The sequence below is a fragment of the Bacillus rossius genome, chromosome 12 (assembly GCF_032445375.1).
Source record: "Bacillus rossius redtenbacheri isolate Brsri chromosome 12, Brsri_v3, whole genome shotgun sequence".
Taxonomy (NCBI): Eukaryota; Metazoa; Arthropoda; class Insecta; order Phasmatodea; family Bacillidae; genus Bacillus; species Bacillus rossius.
In genome coordinates, this window is record NC_086339.1 from 14,518,263 (window position 1) to 14,532,548 (window position 14,286).

At 34.8% G+C, this 14,286-nt stretch overlaps 1 protein-coding gene across 1 annotated transcript in view; it reads left to right on the plus strand.

Moving 5' to 3' along the window:
- Nucleotides 1–9,666: 9,666 nt before the first annotated feature.
- LOC134537585 (uncharacterized) overlaps nt 9,667–14,286 on the plus strand; it is a 44,067-nt gene continuing 39,447 nt past the window's right edge. The window contains exons 1-4 of the mRNA XM_063378173.1: nt 9,667–9,815; nt 10,815–11,171; nt 12,568–12,642; nt 13,063–13,227. Coding sequence (XP_063234243.1) covers nt 10,842–11,171; nt 12,568–12,642; nt 13,063–13,227 — 570 coding nt within the window. The 5' untranslated portion in view covers nt 9,667–9,815; nt 10,815–10,841. The remainder of the gene's footprint in view (nt 9,816–10,814; nt 11,172–12,567; nt 12,643–13,062; nt 13,228–14,286) is intronic.

Sequence of the window (14,286 nt, forward strand, 5' to 3'; positions counted from 1 at the left end):
GTCTTTCCTACCCAGACCCTCACGCACACTCATGGCTTTAAGTTAGGTTTGGAAACAAAAATCACCCGTTTTATCTTTGTAAAATTATGCTGATATACATATGTTTCTACCAATCATCAAATAAAATTATAAATATTTTTTTTTGCACTTTGTACGGCATCATGGAAGGTATTGTAGTTAGCTACTATAATGTTGCTGGTGTGGCTTCTTGTAGATAATTTTATAAAATTCTGAGTGTGGTGGCATGGGCTTAAACTATGGTCACAGATCCTCATATCATGCTTTGAAAACAACGATCTTCACCATTAGGCTACATAATAAGTTCGGAAATTTGGAATTAAAAAAGAACTAAGAATATATTATTTCAATTATAGATAGGTCCCTAAGAAGCCATTGCGATTACTAGGCATCATACTCGTAGGACATAATGCCTCTGATAACATGACATCCTACCCTAGTACAGTCTGAAACCAAAGTTTTCGAGTACATTCACCTGATGTCCGCAGCACCGCGGAACTACTGGGCAAGTCTGGTCCCATAGTAGGGAGGACTGTACACCACACAGAGGAGGCTGGGAATGACCACTTACCTGGTGCACATGAGCAGAGAGAAATTGAAAAGATCTACTGGGATGTCCTGATACTGGCCAACTTTCCTGGATACAGACCACGTTGGAGTTGAAGACCCGTGACAACAACTAAGTATTTAGACGTATAGGGCTAGCATGGCACTCACCTCTCTCTCTCTTCCCCCCCCCCCCCCTACTAACACAACTCCGGGTCTGGAGCACGATATCGGGGATGCTGGCAACCTTCTTCCGTAAAAGCCACTTATAACAAAAATTAAGTTTAGAAAACTAATAATACGTCATCCTTGTGAAATAGTATAAAGAAATTTAATATTTATTAATAGTTTGCCCAATTTTTTTTATATTTTTAGAGTTGTCAACAATTTTGACTTTTTTTTATTTTCTGTAGTAGTTTTAACTGCAAATCTGCCACTCCATTCCCTGAACTTAACTAACATGCTTTAGACTTCTATACTTTTATTTTGTTATTTAAAATACTGGTAATTACCAACAGATGATTGTCTAATAATAAAAAAAAATTATTTTTTGAGTACGAGTACTATTTGTCCTGAAGGGAGGGGGGGGGGGGGGCAGAAGACTACCATAATGGCGGTATTCCGCCTGGCCTCTTCGAAAAAGGCGGAAAAGTACCAAAACGGAAAACTGCCAAAATTTCATAGGACGAGACGGAATTCTGCCATACTTTCTTTCTTATACACTCCATGGAAAGAGTACAGCGGCATTGCTCTCGAAGTAGTGTATAGAATACTCGGTAGATAGCGCTGTCAAACCTCTAGCTGTTTCTCAGGTTAACTTTAAACTTTACAGATAGCGCTTCTGACGGTGATTGTTGCAATAACAAATCATTTCCAGATCGCGGACGAGGAGAAAGAAATGTTTCCAAAAATGTATTATAGGGAGCAGCACAGTATTCTTATTACGACGATTTAAAAAACTAAATATGCTAGTTTTCCATTATCGTACATTTCCTCCTGTTTTGACGACAGAAAAGTACCATAATGGAAGACTGGCATAACAAAAATGGACGAAGGGGAATTCTTCTAACATTTCTTATACATTCCACGGAATGAGAAAAACGGTCTTAAGCATAAAATCGTAATGTCAATAACTGCATAGAATTTACATTTTTGCACACTGGAACAATTGAAGTAAATGCAGATAATTATTAAATGAGTGCAAATCCAACACAAATATTCAAGGGTTTTCTTATGTAATGTTTTCATTATTAGGGTGATGGAACACATAAATCTCAGATATTCAGGTTTTTAATGTCCATATTAAATTAAAGTCTACAAAATGTATATTTAAGTAGCTGAAATTCGATTGTGTAGTGTAGTTTGTTGGCACAGGTTCAAGCAGCACATGCACGTCTCGAGACATAGGCTCGTTTATCGAATATTGGTGGGCTTTACACAGGATTGTAGTCTTTCAAAAATAAACTCTGCTCAAATTTAAGTATTTTTTATGTTATGAAAAAAAATATATTACTATGCGTAGCATATCATTCTGCTTCTTTAAAACTGTCAGATCAATTTGAAATTCGGTTTTTTGTGCCTTTCGACACTTATAAACGAAATATGACACATTCATTAAAAAAATAAGTACCATATAAGCACATTAACACAAGACATACAATGATACATATCAATAACTTTACGATAAAACACGAAAGAACACAACACACAGATAGATATCGATTGATAAAGTTCATAGTAACTTATTGGTTTTAACAAGTTACGTTGGTTTTCACAAAAATCTTAAACAGAAACTAAAATGGTGTTTACAAAACAAATATGTAGATTATAAAAGTTTTTTAATAATGAATGTTTCTAGATTATTGAAAAAGAGTTATAATTTTTTACAAATTTTATAGTTACTAATGGTTTTAAAAATTGTCACTAATTCTATAATTGCATTTTGAAATTCTTAATCCAAACCGAGATATTATGTCTGAAGCATCAAAAATGGTAATAAAACGTATATACCTTAATAAAATGTGTATAACTGATTGAACGTCTAGAATATAGAATATTCAAATTATACTTATATAGGAATGCAGCATATTTAAAAGGAATTTAAAAGCCTGAAATTTTAAAATATTAATTTAGGAATATTTTTTTGCATACCTTAAATTCTATTACAATCCAAATTAAATATGTAATTCCAAATTATGACACAATATTATACTTCATAGCTAATCAAATTGAAGAACAAAGTATACAATCAGGTAATGATGCAGAGAAAGTTATAAGTTTAATAAGACCTAAGACCTTCAAGTGCATCTACAAGTTGGTGAAAAATAAAAAAACTCAGCATACAATATAACTCAAATGTATTAAAAGTGGACACCACGCTTAATGTCATTTCTTACTATGGGATAACTCTAATTAATTGAATTAGTTTTTTTTTACTAGATGTTATACAATAAAATAATTCAGAGACGTTTGTAACTTGAAAACCAGATCTGGCCAGCTGAAATATCTTGCTGAATAGTTTCACAAACATATTTTTTTTATCAGCATCTTTTCTTGATCAATTCTGATTACAGTTGGAATATCATTTATTAAATATTAAAGACTAGTTGAAAAATAACTACTACTTTGCAGAACATCTAATACCATTCAATTACATTTGCAAATTTGACTGCAAAGCGTCTATTTGTAAGATAATTAAAATAAATATATATATATACCACGCATTTCTTGACGAGACCTTAAAATTGATAATTTTTTAATAATAAGATAGGGTTGAAAAGTTCAAAGGCTTTGCTCATGTTGAAAAAATAGAATATGTTATTTATATCTGGATGTTATACTGGCGCACACGCGCGCACACGCATACACACTGATATATAATATAAGATGATTTTCCTTGTTGAAAACTACGTGGTTTTTCATAATTTTTTTTTTTCCACAAAACGTCTAAAATACTACATAACAATAGTTTGAGACTAAAATTTAACTGTCAAGAAAATATAAACCGATAAATGGTTGAACACACAACAACGGTAGGTATACAACAACTCACTGACTGATACACACTTAAATCAAATATTTTATGTACAAAAGAAAAAAAAAATGTTTTAAATGTTTGTTTAAGCTTTATTTATAACATGTTGGAATTATAATGCTACAGTTAAAAAAAACTTAAACGCTACAAAACTACAAAAAAATATTTTGCAAAACTGCGTTCCCCCGGAGAAACCCCCGGAATGGCCACTGCATGGGGAGCCCAAGAAAAGAAATGGGCTCCCCATTTGAAAGCCACCTGGAAGGTTTTTTTCTGTTCCACCCACCGTTTCTTTGGTAGCCTGACTTGTTACAAGGGATTATATTCCTACCAGAGAACATGCCACCATTTTGTCTGGGCAATCCGCCTTGGAGGAGCCGGGGCGCGAACCCGGGTCCTACAAGTTACTAGGCAGGCGCTCTACCCCAGAACCAGAGTGGTAGAGCGGATACTTGCAGTCTTCTTAACACTAACATGATTTTATTCCACGAGTTTACTGTATAGTTTCTTGTGTCATTAACACGTGCAGTACGTGTACTAACATCTAACCTCGGTAACGAACAAATTTATGTATTCTTATGTTCTTCGTTCAACATGAAGTGTGTAATTTCATAGCAGTGAAATATACTCTGGCAATTTTTTTAGTTTATTTTCTACAAACAAAATTACAGTCCCGCTGTACAATAATTATCTAGAACTATAGACTAGTAAAAAAATATGTAAAGAGCTTGCACTGTCGAGGGTAAAGTTATTTTGAAATAAATGTTAGATATTAAAAGAGTGTATTTAGTTAAAATATGTGTGTGCTTACAAGCATGAAGTTATTGTATAACATTTTATTTATTTGGTTTTAAAGCCACAGAAATGTTAACCTTGTTATTTCAATTTTGGCTTTTTTTTTTGTTGTTGTTTTTACCGTGCTTAATATGTGCAGCTAATACTGGAAAGCTATTCAAGCAACTGTTTGCAAATAGGCATTTTCGAAATCTTAAATTAAGTACTAAACATGAATCGCTCTCACTATTCCGTATTCACATTTGTGATTGTTTTGATCTAGTCTTAATGGCAATTGTTTTTCTCTACATCTATATGTTAAAATACTTTTCTAATGGTTTTCACAGCACATGCTATAAACATAATGCTGGAATCACAATACCCTGTAATAGCCCCGAGATGACAAAAACAACACCACAGCATTAAGAAGTAAGGTCGTAGTGAAGTCAGCCCACGAAAAGTGAACCCCAACAGCCCATCAGAAACATAATGTGGGTTTTATTAAAGATGAAGTAAAGTAAACATTTTTTGTGAAATAATTCATGCTTAAGTTTAGTTTATCGCTCTTTTGATAGACATGATGTCAAATAAATTCAATTTAATTGCCACCTCAGTACTATAGATGACTATACGCCTGATGGTGAAAATCTGTCGTGGCATTTCAAACATATGATATAAATCATGCAATAATTTACTTACGTACTTAACCATCAGTTGTCAGGTAATTGTGATTTTCGGTCACTAGATTGCATTTCATTTCAACTAGTTACCTGGAGTTAAAACATTAATTAGATTCACAAGACTTTGTATGCTACTTGTTTATACAAATTATTTCTAAGATAGACATAATTTACTCATGTTTTTCGAGTATTAGGGCTGTATGGCCGCGTTTTAACTTATGATAGTTTAACATTATGGCACTTTTCCGTCGCCCCCGGCGAAATTCTTTGATTATGGTAGTCTTCCAGTATGGCAGTCTTTCGTCGACCCCGTCAAAACAGGAGGAAATATGCCATAATGGAAAATTACCATATTTTTTTTTTTTACAGATCATGGTTATAAGTATACAGTGCTGCTTCCTATAACCCATTTTTGGAAAAATTTGTTTTTATTAGTGCGCGATCTGTTGAGTTGATTTATGACTGGAACTACAGAAAGTCACCGTCAAAACCACTATCTGTAATCTTAGTTAACCTGAGAAACAGCTAAGGGTTAACAGTACTACCTAGCGACGTGTTCTTTACACTACTACTTCGAGAGAAAAGCAGTATTACTCATTCCGTGGAGTGTATATGAAAATATGGCAGAATTCCGCCTCTTCCTTTTATAATTATGGCAGTGTTCCATTATGGTACTTTTCTGCCTTTTTCGAAGAGGCCAGGTGGAATACTGACGTTATGACAGTTTTTCAGTATGGCAGTCTTCTTTCGCCCCGTTAAGGTTAATAACCTTAGCCCCGTCTTGAAAAATGATGTTTAGATTTTAAATGTTGCTAACCTAACAAAACTAACAAATTATACCAATTTACAGTATTTTATATGCAGATTCCATAACTAACCAAAAATTTACATCATTTTACAGTGTTTGTAATAATCAACCATTCATACAATTTAGCGGTATTTTTAATGTAACTAAACCTAACTAACTATTAAAATATTAAAAGTATTTTATCTAATTTAATGTAACTTAACATTCTATTAAAATGATAAACTACCTGTCAAATACTTTAAATATTTAAATGTCAATTTACAGAAAAATAACATATCTCGTATGAATGCCAATTTACAGAAAATCAATTATCATGAAGTAAACAAAAAAAATACAATTTTCAAAATTTTCATTTATTTTTGGTATAAAATTACTGATTTTATAACCATCACTACAAAGTAAAACCTACTATGAAGCATAAATATTGATATTTTAAATTTATAAAGCTTTTTTTTATTAAAATTGATATCAACAGACCATTTCAGAAACTATACCTTAATTAACAGAAAATATGTCTCTTATTTTTAACAAGTTATAGGTAAGATCACTTTCTTAATAGAGGTGGGTTGTTACAGCAATTTTCGATATCTGTTCCAACCTGATACTGATACAGTAATGTACTAGTTATAAGTATCTGATACTTTTGTATCAGTTAGAGCAGTAGCGGTCCCAGGACCGTGGGACCGGAAGGAGAATCTGATACATTATTTATCACGCCTGGTAATTCTCTACCTCTGTTACTCTCATGCCCGCCTAATACAGCCAGTATCAATCAGTTCAACATTCACTGCAGTTCGTCCTGGCCATGTATTACCATGTACATTGTTGCGGGCTGTCATGCTTTGTAGTTAGTATATTTATAGTGAAATAAGGAATGGATAAGTGCAGGAAAAATACTTCATTTGTGTGGAATTTTTTCACGGAAAATAATGAGTTTGCTAATTTTAATTTGTGTAAACAAAAACTGAGTTATAAATCATCATCGACTAATCTGAAGAAACATTTGAAACATAAACATCCAACTGTACAGTTACCTGATCAGAATCAAGATAGTTTAACATCACTATCACTGTCCAGAAGTAGGAGCGATGATCCAGACATCGCAAATACGACACCGTACCTCAGCCGAAAAAAGATTCGTCCAGATATAGGAATTCCTTCTACAAGCAGTTCGTCGGTTCCCAAACAAGCTGTGTTGGAAAGAACCAATGTACATGACTGTAAAGTAAGTGATTTTGTTGTAAGAAAACTTTCTGTTTCTGCTAAGAAAAAAATTGATGACCAACTGTTAAATTTATTTACTGTAGATTTTCAACTATTCTCAGTTGTTGAGGACAAAGGGTTTCTAGGATTTGTTTATGCACTAAATCCGTCGCATACATTGCCAAGTAGGAAAACTATAACAAACACATTGTTACCAGCTGCTTATGATACTGTGTACAATAGCATTCAAGTAATATTAACAACCACTGAAATTAGTTGTCACACTAACAACAGATTGTTGGACTTCTGTTAATACTGAAAGTTTCATGGCGGTGACATGTCATTTCATAGACTGCAATTTCAGATGGATTTCTTTGGTGTTAGATTGTTGTTCATTTTCTGAGTCCCACACCAGTGCTTACTTAGCCCAGGAACTGAGTCGTGTAGCAAAATAATGGAGGTTAGAAAACAAAATTTTACTCTGTGTTTCTGACAATGCAGCGAACATACAGAAAGCTATAAAAGACGAATTGAAATGGAGGCATTTCGGGTGTTATGCACACACGATCAACTTGATAGCTAAAGATGGGTTGCTTAAATTGCGAGACCTTATTCAGAAAATTAAGGCAATCGTCCAGCATTTCAAACTCAGTGCAACATCAACAAAAAAATTAATGGAGCTTCAAACACAAATGGGCTATCAACCCAAGAAACTGATCAGTGATGTTGCTACAAGGTGGAATTCCACATATTACATGGTGGAAAGGTTCGTAGAACTAGAGAATCCAATACGTTCAGCACTCGCTCTTATAAATAAAGATATTCCAATGCTCAGTGCTGAAGAATGGAAGTTAGCTGCGAAACTACAAGATGTTCTCAAGCCACTAGAAGAGGTGACTAACATAATGAGCGGGAAAAACTACATCTCAGCATCTTCAGTCATTATCCTAACCAAAGGCCTTGAAAGTATTTATGCAGAGATAATGACAACAGAACTGCCAACAGAAATTCAAAGAGTAGTATTTGTAATCAACGAAGGCATTCGTACTCGTCTAGGAGATTTAGAGAACAGTAACACACTGTTACTTGCTACCTTTCTTGACCCTAGGTATGTTGGGTTTAGTAACAATAACACAGCAGAGAAAGCAAAGAAGATGGTTATAAATCTGTTGGCAAACAAATTACAAGAATCTGAATCCGAAACACATTTAGGTCTAGGATCAAAAGTGACAAACAAATCTCAGGAACCCCAGAGAAAATTTTCACTTTGGACTCGGTTCCATAAACAAGCAGCTGAATTTAAACCTGCTGGTACTTATCAGTCCAGAGCCATTGTTGAAGTACAGCGATACATTGAAGAACCATTGTTGGAACTTCATGAAGATCCGTTAAAATGGTGGAGTCGACACTCGTACAACTACCCACATCTCAAGAGAGTAGTCCTAGAGAAGTTTGCTACAGTTGCTACCTCTGTTCCTTGTGAACGATTGTTCTCAAAAACTGGAATTATTGTGTCTGATCGACGTTCCCGAACATCAAGCGAGAAAGTCAAAAAACTTGTTTTTCTAAATGCCAATAAGAAATATTGTAAATAGTGACTTAACTTGACTTATTGTGTCTGACCGATGTTCCCGAACACTAAACATGTAAGTTAAGAAAATAATGCAATACTTATTTGTTAAATAGTGACTGAACTTGCAAAGTGTTTTTTTTTATCGATATTGGCACTGCTATCTGCCTGATGTACCTAACTCAAATGTCTATTTATATAGTATGCTCACTAATGTACCTATCTGTTTTTTTATTTTTAATTTTTGATAAAATCGTAATCTTTTAATGTATGAAAACACTAGTTACTAATTGTTTTCGAAAAAAGAAAGTCCATATGTTGATTACATCTGTTATTAGTGTCAACTGAGAATTTATTTGCATTTTCATAGCTGTTAGGTGCACAAATATAAATATTATATCTTGTATTAATGTACTTTTTAATATTAAAATTTCATTAGTTTTATTATTGAACGAGACGGTGCACGCACTGCGCACTGAGCGTACTTTGATGTGGGACAATAAACAAAACGACTCGTAACAATTTCGCTCTGTGCCTCTCCTTCAACGCCTTCCCCTGGGCTTCCACCCCTACATTCTTTCCCTTCTTTATCCCTTATTCGTCATGCCGCTAACCTCCCCTTTTACAAGCTCCGCCCAAGTGACCTTCATCTGCGATCGGGTTCTGCGCACGCGCACATTGGCCATGGTGTTGTTCCAGGCGAATTCTAAACTGATACTAAAGTACTTGATACTTCAATAGTGTACTCGTTTGCAGTACCTGATACAGTCGTGTATCAGTTACAAAGTAGCAGGTTGATACTTTTCGACCCACCTCTGCGTTTCTTATGTTTGCCATATTACACTGCCATCTGGAAATGCTGAGTCAACAGTTTCAGCAAGACTGCTAGGAACGTTGTTTGATATCCAGACACAAAATTATAATTCTTATGTACAATTAAGCAGCATCAGAATATAAAGTCACGCTCTTCAGTAATTTTTACATGTGATTATATAAAACGGAACCCAGCCCAAATATAACAACAAACTTCCCTTTCCTAAAAGTGTAATGGCGAACGTGTTGGTCATATTGATTGTTTAGACGCCTTCGTCTTAATATTTGTGGGAATTATTTTATAAATTATTTGTAAGACATTCAGAACCTTCTGATAGTTTCCTCTGTTTTGGAGGAGTTACTTTCAATGTAAGTGCGTATTTTCTTTAATTGTATTTTGTGTTTAAGAATTAGTTGGGGAAGTAATGCCGGTTACTTAACGGAAATGTAGGCATAGCGACGCATAATGTGATTTAAAGCAATTGAAACGGAAACGGGAAAATGTTAGGTAATTACCTTAAGTGCCTTGAAGAGGGATGTGCTAAAATAAATAAATAAGTAAAAAATAATTAGAAATCCGTAATTCGCATTAATTTTATTCCTGACATCTAATCATTACCTATATATATATATTTTTTTCAAAACTAAACACTCGATAATGGAGAGGCGTTGAAGTCGAAGGAATTTGTGATTATGATGAGTTATTATTCCGTATCACGTATCCAAGTTTCTCCCTTGACTGATGGCATTATCTTGTATACCGGGGATACTTTTTTTTTTTAAGTATTTACAATTTAAATTTTAAATCGTTAATCTCCTTTGAAGTACTCTCGACTGGCATTAATGCAATTGTACAATATTTTATTCTATTCAAAACATTTTTTTTAATTTGTCCTCTGTAATGCCTGACAGCACCGTAGTTTTTTTTTCTTAACCTCGGCAACGTGGACAAAACACTTTCCTTTCATGTCTCTTCATTCTGGGAAATAATAAAAAAAAGTTGTAGGGGAAAAGTTGGGTGATTTTTGGTCAAAAATTAGTGCACAGACAGCTGTGTGAGCAGGGGCGTTATCGTGGTGGAAATATCAGTGCCTAACTTCCACAAATCAGGTCTCTTCTGCCGTACACTGTTGCACATTTTTTTTTCTAAATTCCTTATAGAAAGCATGTTAGTTGAGATTCTTAAAGAAATAATTTGTTGCTGCAAGAAATTTAAGAATATTGATAGCACCCACAGCTTATTTTTACTCTGCATGGAGTATAAATGAGTGTGAATTGCTGATATTTTGATGGGAGACCATGCAAAAGTAGAACTTAAGTTTTTCTGTTTTATGTGCTAGAGATTGAAGTTTTTTTTTTTTTCCCCAGTGTTTTAGTGTCTGCAGTGAAGGTAGAATGCCCAAGAAGCCTGATCCGAAGGAGGTGGAAGTGATTTGTATAAAGGAAGGAGACTCCTCTGATGAAATGCCAGCAGACGAGGCATCAGAGAAGCCCGAAGAGGGTGAAAAGGCCAAAGAGGACGCAAAGTCGAAGGAGAATGGGGAAGGGCCGGCTGGCAAGAAAGCCTTACTGCGACCTGTGGTGATTTCGCTGAAAGCAATCGTGGACCAACTGATGGAGATGACCGATCCAGATTTAGACGCGGAGCAGAAAGACGCCAACGTCTGCACTAAGGCCAGGAAGATCAAGCAGCTAGCAGATGACTTAATATCTCTTGCTCTTAGGGTATGTTTAAAATATATAGACTAACGATATGTAATGTAAACAGATTATTGTCTTGCGTACATGAAGCCAAAATTAGCTTGTTATTTGCCATCAGAAATGTCAGAATCAGCTGTAAACAAATGATTCTAAAACAAGTTAGAACCATTGAATGCAAATGAGTATTATATGCAGAAAATATTGAAATTAACTTTTAATGAAATAGCAAACACTAAGTGCATGGAACCTATTGACTAACAAAGTAATACAAAATTAATAGAGTTGGACAGGAATGGCATTTATTCTTCGAGATGGGATTGTCAGGAAAGATATTGGATTTTCGGGATAATTGGGAGCAACAGCATCGTAATTATGTCACTTAACTTGGTATAGAGGAAAATATATTTACTATTAAAATTTACATAATTATAAGTCTTGCATAAACCATCTAAATTAATAGTCAAAATGATTTTAAGTTCATAAAAAAAATATTGCTCGACACTTACGGAAAAATGAGTTGCACATAATGGAAATAAAAACAAATATGTCATGCCCTATTCTACTTCAAAATTATGTGAAGAAATACTAATTATTCAACATGTTTATTTATTTTGTTATTGACACTTTTGCCAGCACTAGAGCAAACATGTTCACTGAGTTGCTGTATTTTTATTGAAGAATGACTCACTCATTTTGTGCTTTAGAATGTTTATTACTTGCCTCCTGTTGAAGCATATTAATTTTTCAGGACAGAATGATAAAAGTGCAATGCATCCTGTTATTAGGTTATTTCTTGAATTTCCAAATGAGGGCTGAAGTAACACTAGGATCACCTTTGCCACTGCTGCCTGAAATGCCAAATTTAGAACCGACACGTTTTTATTTATAACTATGGAGGTGCCGGGAATTTTGGCAGAACTGTTTGAAACTTTTATTTCAATATGTATTTCCATTAGACAAGGCCAGTTAAGTTTCCCTCTTTTGCTTCATGGCAGGATTGGTAGCTGGGTTTTCTACCTCCAGGACAAAGGATCGTGAAATCGGAGAGTTCAGTTTTAAATGTTCTCTCCGTATATTGCAGATTAAACTACTAAATTGTCATGAAATCATCGAGTGAACTGTTTTTCTAATAAACACAAAGGTAGGTAGTCGCGGAGAATGAAAAAGTAATAAATGAGAATGAAAGTAATAAATGATTTTTAATCTCAGTGCTTTTAAATGGTGAAGTGACACTGGTCAAAGGTGGTTTTGGTGAGGTGTACAAATATTGACAACATCTGAAAGAGAGACTATCATGTAGTAGAGAAACCTGGTGCTATGGGATATGGTATTAATTTCACGGATGGTTTTTTTTTAACTAACGTAATCACAGTGATAGTTGTTAGAGTGTCTGTAAATGTATATATTTTATTCCTTACAGAAAACACAAACTAAATCTCCAGCTGAGTACCAGTATGTTACCAAGGTCCAAGGTCTTCGCCCACAACATTTCAAGGTATTTTCATTACAGCTAATGTTAAATTGGGAGGTCTTCAGTTGGAGGATTACCTTAGTTTCTTTTGTGTATAAAATTTATTTTTACATGATCTTACTGTGCTCTCGGTACCAAGAATGCAGGGTATTGAAAATTCTTGCATTTGCCTATTTTGTTATTCTTGGCAGATAAAAAGAAAAACTTTTTCTCCCAATTAAACAGAAAAGTTTTTAAAACTTGGAAAAATTAAAATTTGAGTGGAAATATTGTATTTTGACAGTCTTAATTTTTAAATTTTTTTCATAAACTGCTGAAATTTTTATGTGTAGCCAGGATATGTGGAAAATATCAATTGGTTTTAAGATAAGCATATACCTATTGGCGTGGGGGGGGTGGGGGGGGGGGGTGAAATGTTAGTAACGCTGTGTGTTGTGTGTGCAGGATATGAGGAACTTGCTTCAAAACGTCGTCGGCCTGGGAATGGTGAAGATCTCGACCGGGGCTCGCAACTCCCCTTTTGTGGACATCAACTTCCTCTCGAAGGAGTGCATGGAGAAAGGCCTGGAGATCATCCGTGACAAGCCTCTGGGCCTTTCGTTGAGCGTTGTGAGTTCAATTTTATTCCTCTCTTTGATGTTTGGGTTTATTGTAACTGGGCCTTCTTGTACGTTACGTGCACCACACCGCCTTCTAATTCCCTACTCAAAAGTTCACACGATATTACAAGGACCTGTAAATGTACTGGTTAATAGTCACGAAAACAAAAAAACCAGAAGCGGAACCTCTGAGGCGAGCGTTCAAATTTAGTGTTTACACTCTAAACCTAGTTGGTTGTAACGGTGGATCAATTTAAGGAAAAATAAAAAAATATAACAACACTGGAATTTTGTTACTTATCGGTCATTGTTTTAATGTTTCTTTCGTTTCTTTCTTTTTTCTTTTTTTTTTTTTGAGAAGGCAGTAGCGATGTTTCTTTTAGTTGTCATTAGTACATGTTATTATATTAAGTAATGGCAACTTGAAATTTACATTATCTTTGCAGAACAATAGTTGGACACACATGAAACTGTAAGTACATTGGCCAGCCAAACCTCTCTTACCTAGTAGCTTTACTTTGGATATTTATCTTTAAATTTAACCAATAATTTTATTTATGTTTAACGATGACATTTTGATAATCTTAACAGTTACAGATAGTATCTTAAATTAGAATGAAATTACATGTTATGTTTTCTTTTCCCATATAAATTATCTTCTTGTCACTACAGTAGAAAGTCCGTGCATACTGTACATAGAACTTACAATGTAAAAACAAACTTCTTACATTTTTGGTTTTAAACTTATCTGCCTGTGAGCGCGAAGTGGAGGCAGAAGAGATGGTCCTGAAGAGGTGGGGGGCGGAATGGAGACTGTTCGCCGAAGAAAAGTGCAGCTCAAAATCAGTACTCGGTGCGGGGCTCATAGTTGCTACATGTCACTGGAAAAACCCACTGTGAAACAAAAGTGGTAAAAAAAAAAGGTTAGGGTGAAGGGTAAATGCTAGGGGCAGCAAAGGGCTAGTAAAAGGTTCAAAAGGAGTGGAGTTGATGGTACTACTTACCAAAATGTGGGGAACTTGGGTGGTATATAATCCATCGGAGAAGCAGCCCGCGGGAGCAGAGACGC